This window comes from Harmonia axyridis, chromosome 7 (assembly GCF_914767665.1).
Source record: "Harmonia axyridis chromosome 7, icHarAxyr1.1, whole genome shotgun sequence".
Classification (NCBI taxonomy): Eukaryota; Metazoa; Arthropoda; class Insecta; order Coleoptera; family Coccinellidae; genus Harmonia; species Harmonia axyridis.
Genome location: NC_059507.1, coordinates 15,369,656 through 15,393,549, shown reverse-complemented (window position 1 = coordinate 15,393,549; position 23,894 = coordinate 15,369,656). Strand labels below are relative to the sequence as shown.

The 23,894-nt window shown below is 35.0% G+C and overlaps 2 protein-coding genes and 1 long non-coding RNA gene across 3 annotated transcripts; 2 read left to right on the top strand and 1 right to left on the bottom strand.

The window, feature by feature from the left end:
• Positions 1 to 396: 396 nt before the first annotated feature.
• Positions 397 to 2,480, bottom strand: LOC123685026. The gene is made up of 2 exons (XM_045624580.1): positions 541 to 2,480; positions 397 to 478 (listed from the first exon to the last, which is right to left on the bottom strand). Exon 1 carries the CDS (start codon positions 2,333 to 2,335, stop codon positions 674 to 676), a length of 1,662 nt encoding a protein of 553 aa, XP_045480536.1. The 5' UTR covers positions 2,336 to 2,480; the 3' UTR covers positions 397 to 478; positions 541 to 673.
• A 644-nt stretch (positions 2,481 to 3,124) lies between these two features.
• Positions 3,125 to 4,949, top strand: LOC123684573. The gene is made up of 2 exons (XM_045623867.1): positions 3,125 to 4,774; positions 4,893 to 4,949. Exons 1-2 carry the CDS (start codon positions 3,125 to 3,127, stop codon positions 4,947 to 4,949), a joined length of 1,707 nt encoding a protein of 568 aa, XP_045479823.1.
• A 551-nt stretch (positions 4,950 to 5,500) lies between these two features.
• Positions 5,501 to 5,881, top strand: LOC123685025. The gene is made up of 2 exons (XR_006748226.1): positions 5,501 to 5,737; positions 5,800 to 5,881. It is a non-coding gene; the product is annotated as an uncharacterized LOC123685025 (long non-coding RNA).
• The last annotated feature ends 18,013 nt before the right edge of the window (positions 5,882 to 23,894 follow it).

Genomic DNA, 23,894 nt, shown 5'->3' with positions numbered 1-23,894 from the left:
TATGTTTGTACTGTATCTATAGAAGATAGGAGGGTTCCCGATTAAATATGCAAATTTGAATATTTGGAATCCGATATTTTTCCTGATTGTCGAATTTATAATAATCTACCTTTTGAAATCCCAGGTTTGGCAACTTTTGCTTTCCTAGTGTCATCGGTCGTTTCTCGTCGTTTGGCGTTCTTGAAGTTTGTTTTCTTAATTTCTGATATATATATAATATATATCATATATATATAATATATATATATATAATATATATATATATATATATATATATATATATATATATATATATATATATATATATATATATATATATATATATATATATATATATATAATGTTCAAGATAATGATCGTTGAAAATGATAATATATACTATATAAGGGATATCGATCAGCAATTAACGAGATATATTTACTCTTTATTCATGTAAAGCCTAGCTTTCGAAGCTTATTTTGCTTCTTCCTCAGGGCAACTGTAAAATACAACAAAACACATCATCAACAATAAAACAAAAAACAGAGTACAACAACTTACTGAATGCGAGGTTAATCTCTAAGTCTAAGAATTGTACAAAATCAGACACAAGCATCAAACAGGGCAATATCAAATGATTATCAATTAAGAAACGCAATATCATAATACGCAATAAACAAAGTTAGGTTAAATGTCATCCATCAACTGGACCATCGAAAAATGGTCTGTTAGAAAATTCTATGAGATATGCATATATTGGACTTAATCTCTGCGTGTCCGTTTTCTTGTTAATTTTACTTTTTTGAGTTTGTATGTGGATCATTTCTAGTATACATCTTTTTTTATAATTTACATTTACATCTAAAATTTTTACGTTATTAAAATCAACACTGTGTGAGTACTTATTAGCATGAACAGATAATGCACATCTCAGGTTATTTGTTCTAATATCACTTTTATGTAAGTTCATGCGATTTCTAAGCCACTGAGATGTTTGACCTACGTAGGTTTCATGACAGTCAGTACATTCCAGTTCGTACACCACATTCGATTTTATTTCTTTTGGTATAGGGTCCTTCAGTTTTGAATATAAATTTGCCACTTTCTTTTTGCACTGTGCTACTATTTTCACTTTTTTATTATAATCTTTAAAACAATTTTTAATTTTGTAGGTAAGGTAAGGGATGTTAGGGATGCTTCTATATTTCACAACTTCTGTTTCTCCCACCATATCAGGTTGTGTTTGACTTTCAGTCGAAGGCAACATTGAAGTAGAATATAGAAGTTTTTTCAACATTGTTTTAGGATAGGCATTCTCAACTAAAAGATCAAACAGTCTTTTCATGCTTCCATCTCTGAATGTTGGATCACAGATTTTATAAATCCTGTTTTTTTGTTCTTTAATGAAGTTTAATTTTATGCTCATTGGATGGTCAGATAAAAAATGTATAAACTTTCCTGCAGAAGTCGTCTTTCTATACCAATTTAATTTTACTTTATTATCCACTCGGCATACCTTGGTATCTAAGAACGGAACAGAGTTGTAACAATCTTCTGTTTCAATCGTGAACTTTAATTTAGGGTCGAAGCTGTTGAAAACTTGCAATATCTCCTCAGTTCCCGTTGATGGTAGGGATATTATTAGGTCGTCTACATATTTTTTTATAAATGCAAGTGTGAATGTTAATCTAGGTATACAGGAGTCGAGCACATAGTCCATCACATACAACGACAAAATCGGGCTAAGTCTGGATCCCATAATGCACCCAAACATCTGCAAATAGAAACTGCCATCGAACATGAAGTAACCTGATTCTAGGAGGAAGGTGATAATCTCCTTGAAGTATTCTTTTGATATGTTGCAGACTGCCTCAATCTTGTTCCAATGGAATTCCATTGCTCTCAGTACCAACTCCTTTGATATGTTGCCAAATAGGTTGACTACGTCAAGTGATATCACCACATAATCTGGGGGTAATTCAAAATTGTTAATCTTACTGGAAAAGTCAAACGAATCTTTCACATAATATGCATTATTCTGGTCATAGGCTTCTGTTAGGATTTGTGCAATATAATTTGAAAATTTACATGTGGGACCCTGTACATCAGATACGATTGGTCGCATTGGGATATTTTCCTTATGTATTTTGGGATTTCCGTACATTCTAGGGCTCACTGAATTATATGATTTCATTGATCTTGCAGCTTCTTTACTTAGTATATTTTGGTTTACAAGTGTGGATATGATCTTGTTGGTTTTATTCTGGATAGTGGTAGTTGGGTCTCTAGAAATCTTTTTGAAATCTTCAGTGTCAACAATTGAGTACATCTTCTGAAGATAATCTGCCCTATCCATAAGTACAGTCACTGAACCTTTGTCACTGTCGAGAACTACAAGGTGATCATTAGTTCTTAAAAAGTTTTTCGTTGTTTTATATAGCTTTCTTATGTTGTCTGTCGCACAAATATTATTTTTACCTTTATGTAGATGACCGGTTATAATGCTTATATAAACTTACATAAAAGTGATATTAGAACAAATAACCTGAGATGTGCATTATCTGTTCATGCTAATAAGTACTCACACAGTGTTGATTTTAATAACGTAAAAATTTTAGATGTAAATGTAAATTATAAAAAAAGATGTATACTAGAAATGATCCACATACAAACTCAAAAAAGTAAAATTAACAAGAAAACGGACACGCAGAGATTAAGTCCAATATATGCATATCTCATAGAATTTTCTAACAGACCATTTTTCGATGGTCCAGTTGATGGATGACATTTAACCTAACTTTGTTTATTGCGTATTATGATATTGCGTTTCTTAATTGATAATCATTTGATATTGCCCTGTTTGATGCTTGTGTCTGATTTTGTACAATTCTTAGACTTAGAGATTAACCTCGCATTCAGTAAGTTGTTGTACTCTGTTTTTTGTTTTATTGTTGATGATGTGTTTTGTTGTATTTTACAGTTGCCCTGAGGAAGAAGCAAAATAAGCTTCGAAAGCTAGGCTTTACATGAATAAAGAGTAAATATATCTCGTTAATTGCTGATCGATATCCCTTATATAGTATATATTATCATTTTCAACGATCATTATCTTGAACATTAAATTAAGATGGGATTTTATCGGACGATGACATCACGTTATGGCATTCGAACATCAGATATCATGAAGGAATGGAGTAACAACAACCGAAAGATAGCGAACCTCTTGAACAGGAGGATATTCCTACTCGAATGTAAAAGACTGGGATTAACACCTAATCATATAGGAACAGGAGTCAAGAATGTTCTGAATTTGGTTGAATTTCACACAGGAAGTAGATTCAATAAAAAGATTAGTGGATTTAACAAAAACTTAGTTAATAGATTACTTTCCTTAGAGATTGAACACACTCACTTAAAGATTTCACACATTTGCAAGTACAATAGCACCATAAAAAGAGAGTTGAGGCAGACAATACCAACAGAGATACATAGAGAATTTTTCAGACGCCAGAAGACTACATACAACAAAATATTTCATAAAGTAAAAGCCACAAACCTCAGAAAAATTAAAGCACTACAAAGAAGAATACATAAAGCAGATTATAAAGTTCCAGAGAAATGGTTCAAGAATTTGTCCCAGACAACAGTACCTGAAGAGGTTAGAACAGTCCTTGGTTTGGGTTCCAAATTTAACGTCCCTTTAGACCACAAAGAAATAAACATCAAAGACCTAATAGCAGACGTTGAGAGCATTTTGGACTTGGTGGAGGAAGATAGAAGAGACACTTTGAGAGCTAAGATAGCAAGCATTATAACCGGTCATCTACATAAAGGTAAAAATAATATTTGTGCGACAGACAACATAAGAAAGCTATATAAAACAACGAAAAACTTTTTAAGAACTAATGATCACCTTGTAGTTCTCGACAGTGACAAAGGTTCAGTGACTGTACTTATGGATAGGGCAGATTATCTTCAGAAGATGTACTCAATTGTTGACACTGAAGATTTCAAAAAGATTTCTAGAGACCCAACTACCACTATCCAGAATAAAACCAACAAGATCATATCCACACTTGTAAACCAAAATATACTAAGTAAAGAAGCTGCAAGATCAATGAAATCATATAATTCAGTGAGCCCTAGAATGTACGGAAATCCCAAAATACATAAGGAAAATATCCCAATGCGACCAATCGTATCTGATGTACAGGGTCCCACATGTAAATTTTCAAATTATATTGCACAAATCCTAACAGAAGCCTATGACCAGAATAATGCATATTATGTGAAAGATTCGTTTGACTTTTCCAGTAAGATTAACAATTTTGAATTACCCCCAGATTATGTGGTGATATCACTTGACGTAGTCAACCTATTTGGCAACATATCAAAGGAGTTGGTACTGAGAGCAATGGAATTCCATTGGAACAAGATTGAGGCAGTCTGCAACATATCAAAAGAATACTTCAAGGAGATTATCACCTTCCTCCTAGAATCAGGTTACTTCATGTTCGATGGCAGTTTCTATTTGCAGATGTTTGGGTGCATTATGGGATCCAGACTTAGCCCGATTTTGTCGTTGTATGTGATGGACTATGTGCTCGACTCCTGTATACCTAGATTAACATTCACACTTGCATTTATAAAAAAATATGTAGACGACCTAATAATATCCCTACCATCAACGGGAACTGAGGAGATATTGCAAGTTTTCAACAGCTTCGACCCTAAATTAAAGTTCACGATTGAAACAGAAGATTGTTACAACTCTGTTCCGTTCTTAGATACCAAGGTATGCCGAGTGGATAATAAAGTAAAATTAAATTGGTATAGAAAGACGACTTCTGCAGGAAAGTTTATACATTTTTTATCTGACCATCCAATGAGCATAAAATTAAACTTCATTAAAGAACAAAAAAACAGGATTTATAAAATCTGTGATCCAACATTCAGAGATGGAAGCATGAAAAGACTGTTTGATCTTTTAGTTGAGAATGCCTATCCTAAAACAATGTTGAAAAAACTTCTATATTCTACTTCAATGTTGCCTTCGACTGAAAGTCAAACACAACCTGATATGGTGGGAGAAACAGAAGTTGTGAAATATAGAAGCATCCCTAACATCCCTTACCTTACCTACAAAATTAAAAATTGTTTTAAAGATTATAATAAAAAAGTGAAAATAGTAGCACAGTGCAAAAAGAAAGTGGCAAATTTATATTCAAAACTGAAGGACCCTATACCAAAAGAAATAAAATCGAATGTGGTGTACGAACTGGAATGTACTGACTGTCATGAAACCTACGTAGGTCAAACATCTCAGTGGCTTAGAAATCGCATGAACTTACATAAAAGTGATATTAGAACAAATAACCTGAGATGTGCATTATCTGTTCATGCTAATAAGTACTCACACAGTGTTGATTTTAATAACGTAAAAATTTTAGATGTAAATGTAAATTATAAAAAAAGATGTATACTAGAAATGATCCACATACAAACTCAAAAAAAAAAAAAAGTAAAATTAACAAGAAAACGGACACGCAGAGATTAAGTCCAATATATGCATATCTCATAGAATTTTCTAACAGACCATTTTTCGATGGTCCAGTTGATGGATGACATTTAACCTAACTTTGTTTATTGCGTATTATGATATTGCGTTTCTTAATTGATAATCATTTGATATTGCCCTGTTTGATGCTTGTGTCTGATTTTGTACAATTCTTAGACTTAGAGATTAACCTCGCATTCAGTAAGTTGTTGTACTCTGTTTTTTGTTTTATTGTTGATGATGTGTTTTGTTGTATTTTACAGTTGCCCTGAGGAAGAAGCAAAATAAGCTTCGAAAGCTAGGCTTTACATGAATAAAGAGTAAATATATCTCGTTAATTGCTGATCGATATCCCTTATATAGTATATATTATATATATATATATATAATATACAGGGTGTAACTGAATAAGTGTAAAACATTTAAGGAGGTGATTCCTCATCGAAAAAAAGATAGGATCTTTCATATAAAGAAACTTCATTGGAGCATCCCTTGTTAAGATACAGCCCCTTAAAGGGGGTACATAAAATTTGTATAACAATTTTTTTCACAAGCACTGAAAAAGTTACAATATTGAAATTAACCTGACGTTTTGTACTACCAAAAAGACACTTAGCCAGTAATTTATTTGGTTTACCCCATGGTTGTAAGGGGTGAAAAACGCAACCCCTAAATTTTATTTCCAATGTAACTTTTTGTCTTATTATTTGTTTACCATTTAAAAATTTTATTTCCGATAGCCTGTTTCATTCTAAACAAAAAATGTCTCTTGGGTTTTTTGCCCAAAATAAACCAGTAAGCAGCAAAACATTATTTTACGAACAACTACAGAGATACATCGTCATAAATGCGAACTGGATTTATTGTTATTTTGTAGTTAGTACCTGCATTAAACGATCAAAGGGTAATAAACAAAACTAAGTTATTAATAACAAAACACACAACATGTAGAAATCATAGTGAATGTTCAATATGTCTACCTTCAAACATTACGCATGCGTCTAGACGTCGGCGCATTGAGCCACGTATTCGCTCAAATATTCCTGGTCTGATTACCCTGCACGCATCGATGATGCGGTTTCTTAAGTCCTCTACATCGCGAACAGGAGTACGATATACCAAATGCTGTGAATGGCCCCAAATAGAGAAATCGAGAGGATTGAGATCCGGGGATCGAGCGGGCCATTTATGTGGTCTTCCTCGACCTATCCACTGATTTGCATATGTTTCAGTTAAATGCTGACGTGCTACTTGACTAAAATGGGCGGGAGCCCCATCATGCATAAAAAACATATCCCTTCTGACGCCCAAAGGAACTTCCTCCAGCAGTACTGGATGCACTTCTCTTAAAAATTGAACGTATGCCTCACCATTTAATCGAGGAGGTAGAAAATGATGCCCAATTAAATCATCCCCAATAACTCCGAGCCACACGTTAAGAGAAAACTGTTCTTGATGGCTAGTTTCGACAATAGCGTGAGGGTTTTCATCAGCCCATATGTGGTAATTATGAAAATTAATAATCTTGTCCCGAGAAAAACTACATTCGTCTGTGAATTCTATCGTCTTCAGAAAGTCACAATTTCTTCTAATCATTTCCAGCATCCAATTGCAAAATTCAAGACGGTTCGGAAAGTCTCGCGGTAACAGTGCCTGTACTCGTTGCAGATGGTAAGGGTATAAGAGTTGTTCCTTTAAAATTCGAAATACCGTCATATGATCAACATTTAGCTGGAAAGCAATCTTTCTAGTACTGGTAGTAGGTTGTTCTTCAATCAAATTGAGTACTGCTTCCTCGATTCGTATTTCTCGATGGCGACCACAATTGTTCTTTTGTCGAATGAACCATATTCTCGTAATCGTTGATGAAGTCGAGCAAATATTCTATGTGAAGGATGCTGCCGTTGAGGATACATTTCAGCATATCTTCTAGAAGCTTCTAACCCATTCCCCTGCGATAGACCGTAAACGTAATGCATATCAGCCATTTCCTCATTTGTGTATGCCATTTTATTAACAAGTGAATTATTAAAGTAACAAATTAAGAACAGAACAACAACACACAATTAGTATTAATTCTATTTCGAAAATTCCCAAACTGACAGCGTCATACCAATTTAATTGTCACTATCGCTAATAGCGACCTACTAGATAGATTAGTTTCGTATTTTCGCATTTATGACGATGTATCTCTGTAGTTGTTCGTAAAATAATGTTTTGCTGCTTACTGGTTTATTTTGGGCAAAAAACCCAAGAGACATTTTTTGTTTAGAATGAAACAGGCTATCGGAAATAAAATTTTTAAATGGTAAACAAATAATAAGACAAAAAGTTACATTGGAAATAAAATTTAGGGGTTGCGTTTTTCACCCCTTACAACCATGGGGTAAACCAAATAAATTACTGGCTAAGTGTCTTTTTGGTAGTACAAAACGTCAGGTTAATTTCAATATTGTAACTTTTTCAGTGCTTGTGAAAAAAATTGTTATACAAACCCCCTTTAAGGGGCTGTATCTTAACAAGGGATGCTCCAATGAAGTTTCTTTATATGAAAGATCCTATCTTTTTTTCGATGAGGAATCACCTCCTTAAATGTTTTACACTTATTCAGTTACACCCTGTATATATGTATATACAATATAATTTGAGTTTATATGAAACGTTGATTCACTATGGGACATAAGAAGTGCGTTCTTCGTGGAGAAACTCGCGAATTGAGTGAAATGTCGTATCACTGATATGTTTTCATTTCCGCTCGCTTCATGTCAAATTTGATAGTTTATGTTGGGGACATAATTTGCTTACTGAAAATGACATATTCTCCCTCTATCTATGTTTATCACTTTCAGGTAGAATCTAACAATACAAATCGAAATAGTAAATCTCTGTATGATTTTCCTTCTATGAGTCTATTACAAATAGATGCGACGAATTCTCTCGAGAACGACTCTAGTCTCCATTTTCAGAAACCAACAACAACAGTCAAGTACCAACATTATATTTCTAATTATCGTTTTCGCATCGAAGCTTATGATCATAAGGACTAGTCGCCGCATTCGTGCAATTTACCGCATAAGTGGTACTTATTCATACCAGAACATTATTATGTTTGTACTGTAGTAGGCCGACTTTGGCGGATGATTGACAGCCACGTAGGATATTTCTGCAGTTATTGCCGTTAATGTACTCGGAACGTACCTATTGAGAATCCGGTACTTCTTGAAATGCGACAGAAACAAACCGAAAATGCGAAGACTGCTTTCCCATGCAAATTGTTGTTTTTTTTTTTGTAAGAGAATTCGAATGAAGTATTTCAACAAGTTTTTACACAAATGTCAACAAATTTCGAATGAGGTTTGTAGAGTTGTAACGCTATTTCACGCCGTGAAACGTACAGAAGAGTAATGTTGTACCTAGACTCATGGTCGGACGAAAAAGTGCTGTGACAAAAATTCAACAGGGAATGTAAAGGACAACCCACCGCATCAAAGGGAAATTGGCTTATCTACGGTGAATTTTCTCGAATTTGAAAATCGAGTTGATAATCGACAATTCCGGAAATTCAAGCATTAGATACACTAACTGACAAAGAAACTACAAAAAAATCGTGAAGGTTTTTTCATGTGAACAATTTTTTTATTACTTGAATGTTGTAGTCGTTTTTTGCAAGTTTTTTTAATTTTACAACAAACCAGCTGTTCGAGGAGATTGAAAATCGATGTTTAGTTGTTGTTGAAATGCCTAGAGCACATATACGCGGAATTTATCGCCAGCTAAGTGAATATGAAAGAGATCGGATTATTGGTATAGGAGAGGCGGGGTTGTCATTTCGAGAAATCGCTTCTAAACAGAAATACAACTACTGTTATGAAATGTTGCCAAGCGTGGTTTGATAATGCCCAAAATCGAAGAACTGATGAGTGATCGGACGTCGAAGGGGCACAAATGAAGTTCAAAATCGACGTCTAAGATTTATGGTCTCTATAGAGACCGATTTGCGACAACTCGATCTTTGACTGATGAGTGATTAGGAGAACAAGGCTATACTGTAACTGTCCGAACGGTTTACCCCCGGATAAGATCTTCTGGACTGCAGCATTATCGACCTATACCCTATTTGTGTTACCTCTGACGGTTGAGCATCACCGGCAACGATTACAGTGGTGCAGAGAACGTCAACATTGGAATGTGAAATGGCATCAGATCGTCTTTTCTGATGAGTCTCGATTCTCTTTGGGGGCACATGATGGCCGAAGAAGGGTTAGACGACGTCTGGGAGAAAGACGTGAACATCAGTTTGATGTTGAGCGTCATGTACACCGGACAGTAGGCGTTATGATATGGGGTGCTATTGCACCTGCAAGTAGGTCACCTTAAGTTTTTATTCGAGGTAACATGAGAGAGCTGCGTTACCTTCAAGAAATAGTGGAGCTATATGTTCTCCCTTACCTTAACCGGCTCGAGAACCCAATATTTCAGCAAGATAATGCCCGACCTCATGTTGCCAGAGTTAGTTTAAACCTTTTCGAAGCGATCCATGTGAACCTTTGCCATGGCCGCCTAGATCCCCCGATCTTTCGCCCATAGAGCATTTTTGGAACATCATGGGTGGAAGGCTTGGAAATTTACCCCAACCCCACGGACTTTGGCGTCTCTGAGACATGAAGTAGAGGTAGCTTGGGATAGTATACCTCAAGAAGAAATAAACCATCTTATTGCATCAATGCCGAGACGTGTTGGGGAGTGTATAGATAATCGCGGTGGACAAACACATTATTAACAAATTTATTAAAAATAATTGTGAACCCTTCGTTTTTTTCTCCAAATTTCAATCACTCACTCCTTGCTATGCTATCTATGTTTTACCAAAAAAAAAATCAAAATTCAAACAGCTCCTTCTGGGTGTTGCAGTTTCTTTGTAAGTTAGTATATTATCAGGATATATTCTATCACAGTGAAAATGAGCTTTTAGTGACAATATAATTATTTTGGTGTTCAATATCAGATAATGTTTTTTATTCATCATCGAATTCAAATAACTGATCAATCGATAGCAGTTTTGTGAAATCTGTTATTTGTGTTTAACATTCATTACTTATATTTATATCAATCTGGATTGTTCGAATATCAGCATGAGCAGGTACCTACTATTCGTCACTATATTATGAATTCTTTCAATCCCTATATTTGAAAGAAATTCCATCGGAAGTGTTGATCCCTCCACACACACAAGCTTCTTTTCATTCCTGATATATTGTGTTCTCAGATATCCGTGTCTAGTGTTATATTGTGACAGCATAGGCGATAAAACATAATCAAGTAGCCACACACAAAAAGACTGAGTTCGTTTTCAGAGGCATAAATTTCCATAAAGCGATGCTGGTTGAGTATATCCTTTCTCCAATTAACTTATAGGAAGATATATCACATTTGATGATTCGAGGAATACAAATTTGTGATTTGACTCTTTTATTTGAATGTAACATAACGACTATTCTATGTGTTGGATTCTTCAGTTGCATTGATGAAATTTAATCCGAATACATTTTTTTTCTTCAATATTTATCAAGAAAATATTTTTCAAGCGACATTTATTTTGCGACCATTTCTTAGCCCTTGTTTCATGTTCTGATAGCTATATAATTTCATTACGAGGTCTATACTTTTCGAATTTTTAGTCGGATGTGGTCCAAACGAGAAAGTTCGACTCCCACATGACAAATCCGTCCTCAAAATCAATTCTGTCCAGAACCAGAAAAAAACCCAAGAAGAAGGTTGGAAAAAATTGAAAAAATCTGTAGTTTCAAATCAAAAGATCTAAGTGGCCAATTGTAATCACCTTTTCGAGAAATAACATCGCCAAGGAGCTTTTCAGGGAAAAAATTGATTGTTGCGTTTCTTGTGTGGCATGTAGTGCCGTCTTGTTGAAAATGAACGTCTACTTTAAAATCTTCTACGAGAATTCCATTAATAATATAGTTGATAGGCTTTTTAACAATAATTCTTGGATTTTTTGAGCCCTAAATGGGACAGTTCTGCTTATACACGTACCTGTTTCTTGGTACCGACAGTTCTTGTGTTAACTGAACTTTGAAAGCCTCAAGGTCTAGGTCTTAATGCAAAATACTGTGTAATGTCGTTTCTGGAATGTCTTATTCCTAAGATCAACAAACCTTATGGGTTTTTCATAAAAACTATTGACTATAGCAGCAATATTTTCAGTTTTTCTCGAGCTATGTACCGGGTTTTTCACCATAATTTGACCCCCCTTTAACTATTACTAAAAGAGGTACAAAAAATGTTTTCTACAAAAATTTCATGAAATCGACTAGTGTTTTTTAAAATGATTTCAAAAAAGGAAATATATACAGAGTGGGCTACATATTGATTGCAACTTCATTTTTTCGAATGGAACACCCTGTATATTTTTCTATATTTGACTAGCTCTTTTTCCCCTGACTTCGAATATATAACATATGTTTAGCCTATCTCTCTTATTCTGAGTACCACAGAGTTTCAAATTTTAAGAACCACCTAGCATGCTCAGTAATTAGTTTTCAAGTGGTAGGCTGCGATAACTCAAAATGCCCTTTTTTGAGTTATCTTGTTGGCATTGATATGATATACGTTTTTCACTATAAATTGGAATTCGATGATTTGGATGCAACTCCATATATTCTCTTCTTGTAGCTTTCTGATTTTTATTGTTCTTCACATAAAGTGAAAATATTTCAAATTTTTCTGTGTACTGCAATTCGATGAATATCTTCATTCAATGACAAACGTATGTCATATCTCGTTGACAACGAGATAACTCAAAACAGCCTTCCACTTGAAAACTGATTATTTAGCTTCCCAGGTGGTTCTTAAAATTTGAAACTCTGTAGTACTCAGAATAAGAGAGATAGGCCAAAGATATGTTGTATATTCGAAGTTAGGGAAAATGATCTAGTCAAATATAGAAAAATATACATGGTGTTCCATTTGAAAAAATGAAGTTGCAATCAATATGTTGCCCATTCTGTGTATATTTCATTTTTTGAAATCATTTTAAAAATCACTAGTCGATTTCGTGAAACTTTTTTAGAAAACTTTTTTTGTACCTATTTCAGTAAAAAAGTTAAAGGGGGGGTCAAATTATGGTGAAAAACCCGGTACACGCTTTCGATTCTCCACATCACTAACTTGTACCAATAGCTGAAATTTTCCACTATTTTCACTATTACCCTTCAAAAAAGGGTTTCACGACGCCGACGTCCCAAAAGTGCTTTAGTTTTACGAACTGTCACTGCAAAATTTTCAAAATTTTTGTAGTTAACTTTAACCATTTCAATGCATTGTTAGGTGTGTATCGTATATCGAATAGTAATGGTGTAGTTGTTACTTGTCAATTGTCAAAATAAGACAGCTTCAAGAGTGACAGCTGCCCAAATAGCGGGCTATTCAAGATGAAACCTCTTATTGGAAAACAATTTATGTTAAAAGTATTAGTGACAGCTCTCAAGTAACAAGATTCATATAAAATTTAATGACTGCTACTTTCTGTTTATTTAATTCTTGTGGTGTGAGATATTCTGTATTTTCTTTCATATCAACTGATTAATAATTAAATATGTAGTTTCTTTGAATTTAATTCATCGGAAACAATTATCACTTTGAACGAAGTACGGTTTGAATGAACTGATAAATTCACACTAATGCATCAGATACTGAATAATAAATAAATAATATAAAACGTTGACTGCATGATTATTCCTGAAGTACGTGAAAAATACCATGAGACCTATTAGTTGTCTGTAAGTCATATCGCCTCACTACCGATCTATAATTCTTTCACTCATTAATTTTCTCGTCTGCCTCATTCATCAAGAAACCGTATTAAAAACGTCTAATCACTCAGAGTCAATGAACAACACCTTTTTGTTCGAATTCCATTGAGGAATGCACTCGGAATCTACTTTTGTCCATCGAACTAACGTTATTGTTATACAGAGGGTATGGAGACATTGCGTTCGAGCTAGGTTTTTCAACCAAGCTACCGAATAGTTTTACCATTGAAATTCTTTTCATTCTGGAGAAACCGTAATCTACCAAGAACTCGTTGAATGATAGGAGTGAGACGATGTTCAGGATAATGTTGAAGATAGTTATTTTGCGCTTTTAAGTTGGAAAACTATTTAGAAATATGCTATTTGTTCAAATGTGCCAGATGAACAAATGTATCAAAATTTATATTTTTAATTTTTCCTTCATTTCTCAAAAATAATTTTCTGTTTTTATTTTTTTTAACGGCCAATTGAAAAATCACCGATCTACCATAGTAAAACACATTTTTTTGGCAAAATTCGATTTTATTATTTAACTTAGTTGCCTTCGAGGGCGATACGGCGATTATAACGATCTTCCAACTCTTCGAACCAATTTGTCTTTCGCTTCGAAATAGACCTTTGTTTCGGCGATTACTTCTTCATTGGCGCTAAATTTCTTTCCAGCGAGTATTCTTCCGAGGTCTGAGAACAGGAAAAAGTCGCTGGGGGCCAGATCTGGCGAATACGATGGATGCAGAAGCAATTCATGCTATTTTGCCATTGTTTTCATTCATTTGTGACACGGCGCATTGTCTTGATGAAACAGCACCTTTTTTTTCTTCAAATGGGCACGTTCTTTAACGATTTAAACCTTTAAATGATCCAATAACACTATATAATAATCGCTGTTTATGGTCTGGCCCCTTTTGGAGGTAATAAATTAATACTATACCTTGCGAATCCCAGAATACTGATGCCATGCACTTGCCAGCTGACTGTTGTGTTTTTTCTCGCTTTGGATTCGGTTCATCTTGTGCAGTCCACTCAGCTGACTGTCGATTGGACTCCGGAGTGATATGATGGAGCCATGTTGCATCCATTGTCACATATTGACGCAAAAATTCAGGTTTATTGCACTTAAACAGCTTCAAACACTGCTCAGAATCATTAATACGTTGTTGCTTCTGATCGATTGTGAGCTCGCGCGGCACCCATTTTGCACAAAGTTTTCTCATGTACAAATATTCGTGAATGATATGAAGTACACTTTCAGATGATATCTTTACAATGTCTGCTATCTCGATAAACTTCACTTTACGGTTTTTCAAAATTATTTTTTGTACTTTTTTATTTTTTCGTCGGTGACAGCCACTTTTGGGCGTCCACTGCGTTCGCCGTTTTCGGTGCTCATTTCACCCCGTTTAAACTCAGCATACCAATCAATGATGGTTGATTTTCCTGGTGCAGACCCAGGAAACTCTTCATCAAGCCAAGATTTTGCTTCAACTGTATTTTTTCCCTTCAAAAAGCAATATTTTATCAGCACACGAAATTTTTTTTTTCCATCTTTTTTCGAATAACTAAAGTAGCACTACTCACAACGCAATATCTCACAAACTAATGGTAGGACTGTTGTCAAATTTGGACACGTATCATTTGACGGTTGGTACTAAATAAAAATCATATGGATTTAATACTAGCACCGCCATCTGTGTATCAAACCGGGGACTTTATAATCGGCCTAATATATCGTGAAATAGCAGAGTGTCTGGAACGACTGCCCAAATCTTCCGAAACTTGAAAGACCTATGGTGTGTTTTATATAACTTTATCCTGATGATTTGCTCCATCAAATCAAATCAAATTCTGTGTCCAATTTCAGTTCATTTTTAACACTTCCATAGACTTCAAACTACAATCAGTAAGTAGATCGGTCAATCGATGTTTTATGGAACTTGTCGCAAGACTCTTCAACTAGATAAAGAGCCGATCTGTTAATCGCATATGCCTAGAATAAATTTAGGAAGCCATTTGATACAATTTATAGAGTACTGAGGAGTAAATCAGGTAAATCTCAAATGACTTTGAAATTATTGAATTTAGGACTATTATTTCTCTTTGCAGAATTCAACGTAATAATGAAAATTTATATCCGGTACCTATTTTATCAGCAAATCGTGGAACATGCCTTGAGATAATTCCACTGAAGAACTCGGAAATAGCAATAGTTGTATATCCAAATATACCTACCACAATTGTTTCTTCTCCCTGTTGAGCAAATTGAGCCAAACGAAATGATAGCAAATTTCCGAACTGACAACCAAATATGCGAAAAATACATTATCATCCTATGGTTTCCATCGTTACCAGTGCCTCAAAAACGGACCGTTATAGTAAAGAAACGATTTCATGTCTTATTAAGCGACGTTTCAAGATGGTTAACATGTTGGTTATCCACATTAAGATCTATTAACTCGGTCTTGTATTTCGTACAAATTTGATCAGATGACAGTGTCGGACGGGAATTTTCTGCTTGGAAATTCCCTAATTAGTTTAACAACTGTGCTGAATGTTCCCCATAAATTTTCTCCCTGGTATCGCTAAATTGGAACAAAATACCATATCTAGATTTTGAGGCGTTACACAGATCAACAGGGTCATTAATCAAGAAGATTATCACTTACCAGTTTGTTTTTTCGGAAAATGATCAGCATGTGGACTGTATTTTTTTGTAATTGAGTTATTTGACGCTTGTCAGATAATTGCGAAGATTTCTGGGGAATTTTTTGATGTGTCGTTTTCATTATGATGCTCTTTTTTTCGTAATTTGAAAATGACTAACGCCAGCTTATCATTTTTGATTTTTTTCAGTGTTGTCGATTCTTTCAGGAATATGAAATTATGATTCATAAAGAGATAATGCCTTCATCATGATGCATTTTGGACTGATGAAAAGAAAGCCGGATAAAGTTGTCATTGAAATTAGAGAAAAAGCTTTGTTGTTCTTTGAAAAATCGATAATTAAGACTTTCATTCCTTTTCTTCATAAGTTTTCGCAATGAGTCATAAAATATAAGGGCCAATTGACAAGTCCCTGGTCTACCATAGTAAAACACATTTTTTTGGCAAAATTCGATTTTATTATTCAACATAGTTGCCTTCGAGGGTGATACAGCGATTATAGCGATCTTCCAACTTTTCGATACCATTTTTGTAGTACGATTTGTCTTTCGATTCAAAATAGGCCTCAGTTTCGGCGATTATTTCCTCATTAGCATTAAATTTCATTCCAGCGAGCATTCCTTTGAGGTCTGAGAACAGGAAAAAGTCGCTGGGGGCCAGATCTGGTGAATACGGTGGATGCAGAAGCAATTCGAAGCCCAATTCGTGCAATTTTGCCATTGTTTTCATTGATTTGTGACACGGCGTATTGTCTTGATGAAACAGCACCTTTTTTTCATCAGATGGGGTCCGTTTTTCAACGATTACATCCTTTAAACGATCTAATAACGCTATATAATAATCGCTGTTGATGGTCTGGCACTTTTGGTGGTAATCAATGGATATTATACCTTGCGCATCCCAGAATACTGATGCCACAACCTTGCCCGCTGACTGTTGTGTTTTTCCGCGTTTTGGATTCGGTTCATCGTGACCCTGGAGTGAAATGATTGAACCATATTTCATTCATTGTCATATATCGACGCAAAAATTCAAGTTTATTGCACTTAAACATTGTCCATTTCACCATCCAAACTAATAATGGAAGTTCGTCTCCCTCATAACAGAAGTTGACTTGTTTTTTTTAACATCTTCGAAAATTCTTCGTTTCTGAGTTCTTGGGGGGTCAAATTTTCGTTGGGACACCCAGCATGTACATACATATACATAGTACTTTGGTACCTAATAATAGAAATTTCTGATCACATGAAGTAATTTATTCTTGAAATCAATTCTTCCAATTCCAGAAATCTTCGGGTAAGATTTTCGTATGGAAGCAGGAAATGCTGTTGTTAAAAAATCCTGCCTGTCAATGAATATTCATCGATATTAGCAAGGAGAGAAAATGACGGATGACCGAAACATCAGCAAGCACGCATTGCATACTTTTCTCGCATTACCATAATCTCATATCCTCTGTTCGTCTTCCGCTGGTGGTCCATAGATCGATTATCTCCTGATGATTTCTCAATGTAGAAATTTCGTGAATGGCTGCAGGATAATACGTGGATTTTCAGGCGATATTTCGGTGAAACTCAAGAGAAACGGATAAAAGGATTGATTGCAAAAAATTAATCATTCAACTGTTGGGTAGGCCATAAGAATGAAGGGTTATTATTAAATGAGTCGGAATTTGATCCGCATTTATCCAAATTTTGATGAATTGCCACAAAATGTTCAGAGAATTGACAAGATATGAATTGCTACTCTTATTTGTAGAATCCAGGGTCTTATTACACCATTGACTTTTCACTTTTCAATTCTGAATGTTTTTTATGCAACGTAATTCATTTGGAAAGTGCCAAGTGAAAAATGAAAAGTTGCAAAGTAGTTTAGTGCAAGAAGGCCTTGATCAAAATTTTATGTTTCCCAACGGAGCAATAGCTCATCAAATTTATTCATTTTCTCCGGAGAAAATATCATGAATTTTAGTGTGACTTTTGTTGCTTGGGAACTCTAAATACTACTATTAACATTCCATGACAATTTCAATCGGATGTATCTCGAACCTTAAGATTCAATTTCATACCGAACGATGCATATTTGACCTAAATCATTCAAACTATGGTAATTTTAAGCCTTGTTTTTCATGTGAAAATAATGGATTTCTTTTTATCAGATTTATATACATCACAAATAATTCAATTCTAGCATTGCATCACATCAAACGAACACAAGCTTACCTCGACAAAACCTGAAACACCAATTGGATATATTTCAATTAAAAATTTCCAGTAAAGCGTAAAACCCAATAAATTTTCAAGAAATCTCATCAAATCATAAAAATCACTAAATACAGGGAAAATTGCACCTCGACCAGCTCAGTGGGCGTCCATCCTCATTAACAAAACCGTCGATGTAATATGATTCTAGAAAATTCGCCTACAACTAAATCAGTTTTTTTCTTTTCCCATATCGATATAAGGCAATAATATCAAAACAGGATAAACAGGTTCTTTTATGGGTCCTGTTGACAAAACACTCTCGCTGATGATTATGATGATGCAGTCCCTAAATCACAGTAACCATTCGAATTTGTACCACGGACATGAAGGAGAAAAGTGGAAGATATTGTTTTTATCAATTTAAAAGGAAATTCATCCTCTGAGAACCGAATCTATCGAATATATTTTCAAATATTCATCACAAAAATCCCAAAAATCTATTGCATCACATCAAACAAACCATAACCTTATCTCGACAAAAGCTAAAACGATAATTAGGTATATTTCAATCAAAAATTTCCAGTATAGCGTAAATCCTAATAAATTCTCAAGAAATCCATATAAATCATATATATACACAATATATACAAGGAAAATTACACATCGACCAGCTCAGTGGGCGTCCATCCTCATCAACAAAACCGTCGATGTAATATTATTCTAGGAATTCGCCTACAATTAAATCAATTCGTTCTTTTCCCATATCGAAATAGGGCAATAATATCAAAACGGAATGAACAGATTCTCTCGTGAGTCCAGTTGACAAAACACCCCCGCTGATGATTATGATGATGCAATCTCTAAATTACAGTAACCATTCGAATTTGTACCGCGGCATTTAGAAAAAAAAGTGAAAGATATTGTTTTTATCAATTAAGAATAAAATTTTTCCTCTTAGGACCGAATCTATCGAATATATTTCCAAATATTCATCACAAAAATCCCAAAACTCTATTGCATCACATCAAACAAACCATAACCTCATCTCGACAGAAGTTAAAAGGATAATTAGGTATATTTCAATTAAAAATTTCCAGTATAGCGTAAATCCCAATAAATTCACAAGAAATCCATATAAATCATATATATACACACTATATACAAGGAAAATTACACATCGACCAGCTCAGTGGGCGCCCATCCTCATCAACAAAACCGTCGATGTAATCTTATTCTAGAAAATTCGCCTACAACTAAATCAATTTGTTCTTTTTCCATATCGATATACGACAATAATATCAAAACGGTATAAACAGATTCTCTCGTGGGTCCAGTTGACAAAACGCCCTCGCTAGCGCTGCATTATGTTATTCGGAAACCATATACATAATTCTGTTGTAGGTGGCCCAATACGCAGCGGGGTCCGGTAACGTAACAACAATGAAGAAAGTGTTTTATGCCACCGACCACACAATGCAGAAGCAGCCAACAATGGTGATATTAACAACAATAATAAAACTAGTTATCTGAACATCGCGACCGTGCCCATTCCACCTGAATTTTGATTATGCTCACTTAAAAAGTGATTTCGGTCTTATGATTCATCGACTTAAGTTATTAACTATTGTCGTAAAGTACAACGGTTGAGACTGGAAACGGCCAACTTGATTAGGTGACTGAAACAAAAGCTCTTCGTTTCTTTAAGTTCGTCGTTCAACCTACAGTTTCATTAAGTACATTAAGTGTTGAGTACAATTGCGTCAATTTGAATTTGGTAATTCTTTATAGATAATTTTTGCAGAAATGAATTTTTTCATACTTGATTTCTTGTTTTTTGAGGGTTTTTATCGCTCATCATTTGACCAGAATGTATTTTTTTAATTTTGAACCGAGCAGACCCTGCCCGATAAGGTTTGACCCTCTGAGGGAGAATCAGTGGTAGAATCAGTATCAGTATCAGTATCAGTATCAGTAGTATCTCTGTCTGACCGGGTGGCTATCCGGCCCTTAAAACACCCAAACAAAAGATCTAGAACTTTTCAGAGTAGGTTTGGCCCTCGAGTGCCACTGTCAGTATGGTCGTTCAAAATTTTGTTTTTATTTTTATTTCAAAATTGCCTATCCGATATAGATCATTCAATCAGAACTATAGCAACTTCGAGAAGAATACTGGAAACATTAAGAAATGCTGAATCAGTAATTTGTAAGCACTAGATGATTCATGCGCCAATGTCGCCCTCGGAGACCACGTATACACTACTGTGGTTTTCAAGTGCGCAATCGACACATAAATGAAGAGCGCCCAAAAGTTCCTGACTGTAGGTGCCAATAATGCCAATATTGAGTAGAAGTTCTTCTTCAGGTGCCGTCTTCGTTCCGAAGTTTGGCTATCATCAAAGCCATACTTATTTTCCATACTGCAGATCTAAACAATTGGCAGTTGTTGCAATTGTACCATTCTCTCTTCAACCATAAGTTCCTTCTTCTTTCCATTGATCTTTTGTCCATCATCTTTCCCTGGACAATAAGCTGTAGCACGTGGTTTCTATCTCGTCTCATAATATGTCACAGGTTTTGCAGTTTGCAGTACCAATTCTTTCTCTTTCTGCATTCTTCGCAAAATCTCCACATTCATTACTCTTTCTGTCCATGATACTCTTAGTATTCTAAGGTACATCCACATCTCATATGCTTTTATCCTTCTGGTATCGATCTTCTTCAATGTCCACGCTTCCATTCCATTTTCATTTCAGTAAATGTGGCTCTAGCCTTTTCCACTCGGATCCTAATTTCTTCAGAGCTATCTTTAGAAGTTATTATACAGTATACGATTACCTCAATGATTTTATAGTAACGGGTGTTTTTTTTCGAGGTATATAACTTTAAGTTGGCATTATTGTTCAAGATGGCGACTGATTTAACAGCTGTCGAGTGATTTTTCTCAGTTTGGTTTGGCAATTCATCATCAGTAGACTCACGCCTGAACAACGCTTGCAAATAGTGCAATTTTATTTCGAAAATAATGGTTCTGTGCGGAATACGTATCGCGCACTACGTCCATTTTATTTTGTTTAGCGATGAAGGGCACTTCTGGTTGAATGGCTACGTCAACAAACAAAACTGCCGAATTTGGAGTGAAGATAATCCTCAAGTGTATGTCGAAACACCGTTACATCCAGAAAAACTGACTGTTTGGTGCGCTTTATGGGCTGGTGGAATCATTGGTCCGTACTTTTTCAAAAACGATGATGGCCAGAACGTTACAGTCAATAGTGATCGGTATAGAGCCATGATTACTAACTTTTTCATTCCTGAATTGAATAACCATGATGTTCAGGAGCTGTGGTTCCAACAAGACGGCGTAACATGTCACACAGCTCGTGTCACAATCGATTTATTGAAAGACACGTTTGGTGACAGCCTAATTTCACGTTTTGGACCTGTGAATTGGCCTCCAAGATCTTGTGATTTAACACCGCTAGACTACTTTCTGTGGGGCTATGTGAAGTCATTGGTCTATGCGGATGAGCCACAAACCCTTGACCATTTGGAAGACAACATTCGCCGTGTTATTGCCGATATACGGCCACAAATGTTGGAAAAAGTCATCGAAAATTGGATGTCGAGATTGGACTACATCCGAGCCAGCCGTGGCGGTCATATGCCAGAAATCAAAATCAAAATGTTATACCACAAGATTATCTTGCGGATAAATAAAATTCATGTCAATCGAATAATCCATCGTTGTTTTATTGCAATTTAAAGTTCTATAGCTCTTAAAAAACACACTTTATTAGGTGATTAATATTTTCCTTTTAATCTGTATGACTCATCCTATACATTTATTTGTCTCAGAGGATGAATAAATTATTATTAAATTTAATAATGCAAATATGCCTTATAGTTCCGGACAGAAGCTCTGAAGACGGACTGATATTTATCATAAGATTATTGGAAATAAGCCAAAATTAATTTTCCCTATTAACAAAAAAACCAAAGAAAAACAAAAAGGCAGCACCAAAAAAAAAACCAAAAAACGCTCAATTAAATCATCAACATACACATCCTAGTTGCGCTAAATGAAGAGATACCTATCTGAGACCAGTTCATAAGCGACAAGGTGGTTTTAATGAAAGTTTCAGGAACTGCTTTCCGAAAATTTACGGTATGTTGTAATCTGCGAGCGGAAATTTTAAAAGGATTTTTGGTTAGGCTACCGTTAGTGTGTATCTGAATCAACAGCGCCTCGAATAACACGACTAAGATATGCAAAATTTAATTGGATGCTGGTCGCGGTGTAACGATTGCTGTGTTACACGTAAAGATTGCCCGTATCAGTTATGCCTCTAAGAGATTGACATTAAAGAGAGGAAGGCCTTATCTGGCCGGTGTCGCCGAAGATTTGCAGCGAGGCTGTGCCGAAAAACAGCTATAATTGACGATGAATATAAGCGAGAGGTATTTTATTCTGGTATTGGACGAGTAAATTAATTTCTCGCGAACGGAAACGATGATCTGATAAATATCGAGATAAGGATAATGGAAAGATGTATCTTGTAGATACTACAGGTGATATTATGCAGTTAGTCCCCATAACCGGGCCATTTTTCTTCGAATTTTTTTTATATGTTGTGTATAGGGTACGTGTTTATCCATAAAAACTGTCTAAGAAATTCTCGCCTCAAATTTTCTGCGAAAACAGTTGATATAATGACATGTTCCAAATATGGCACAATTCGCGTTGAAGGAAACTAAAACATTTTACTTAGGTATTCAAATAAATTTATTAGAAATAGGTTGTAATGCAGTGTAATATACAGGGTGGCCACTTTTTCAATGGGATTGTATTGGTAACTTTTAAACCATAAGAGTTAGAAGGTCGGTCAAATGGAGAAAAAGTTGCATGCATAGAAGCATTATCACGCAGTTCAAACAAATCGAGATTATCAGGGCCGGTTATTGAGATATCATAAGAAAAGTGAATTCTGTCATTTTGATTTTTCTTTTTTTCCCACTTTATTTCAAATATTATCAAAAAATGTTACAGGAATTTTTTATTCGACAGTAAATTGTTCTCAATTTGACGTAATCAGATTTCGTATCCAACGTTTCGTGCTCTATGGGCCACCCTCAACCTCATTTTTTTCAATAGGGACCTGTATATTTTATGACACTTTTCGAAATAACTTTTAACGCTGAATTCAACGATATATCATACAATGTCATTCAAAGTTGATTTTCAGGTGATTTTGACCCTTATCCAAATTTCTTTGGGTCGGATCTGTATTACATTTCGGTACTTTTAGTTTAGTTAACAACAAACAATACATTTCGATGAGAAAATAAACTTACTCATCTTGAACAGAAAGGAACATATCAGAATCAAATCAAGAAACAAGTAATAATTATTTACATATTTCAATTCATAATAATTAAACGAATTATCATTTAATGGAAGAAAAATCGAATGATTATTCGAAAGTAAATGAAAATGAATGAAGTAAGTGTTCGAAATGTCCACCATTTTGTAAAATGCACTTAACGGTTCTGGAACCCATACTTCTTATACATTTGCTTATTTCGTCTTCTTGAATACCTTCGAATACATTCTCAATCTTCTCGCGAGAAATCACTATTGTTGGATTTGTCATTTGTTCCAGAATC

Bases quoted from the DNA above. Each gene is read 5' to 3' on its own strand.
- LOC123684573 (XM_045623867.1), top strand. From the start codon at position 3,125: ATGACATCACGTTATGGCATTCGAACATCAGATATCATGAAGGAATGG. The intron at 4,775-4,892 runs GTATGCCGAGTG...ACTTCATTAAAG, and splicing joins TTCCGTTCTTAGATACCAAG to AACAAAAAAACAGGATTTAT.
- LOC123685026 (XM_045624580.1), bottom strand. From the start codon at position 2,335: ATGGATAGGGCAGATTATCTTCAGAAGATGTACTCAATTGTTGACACT.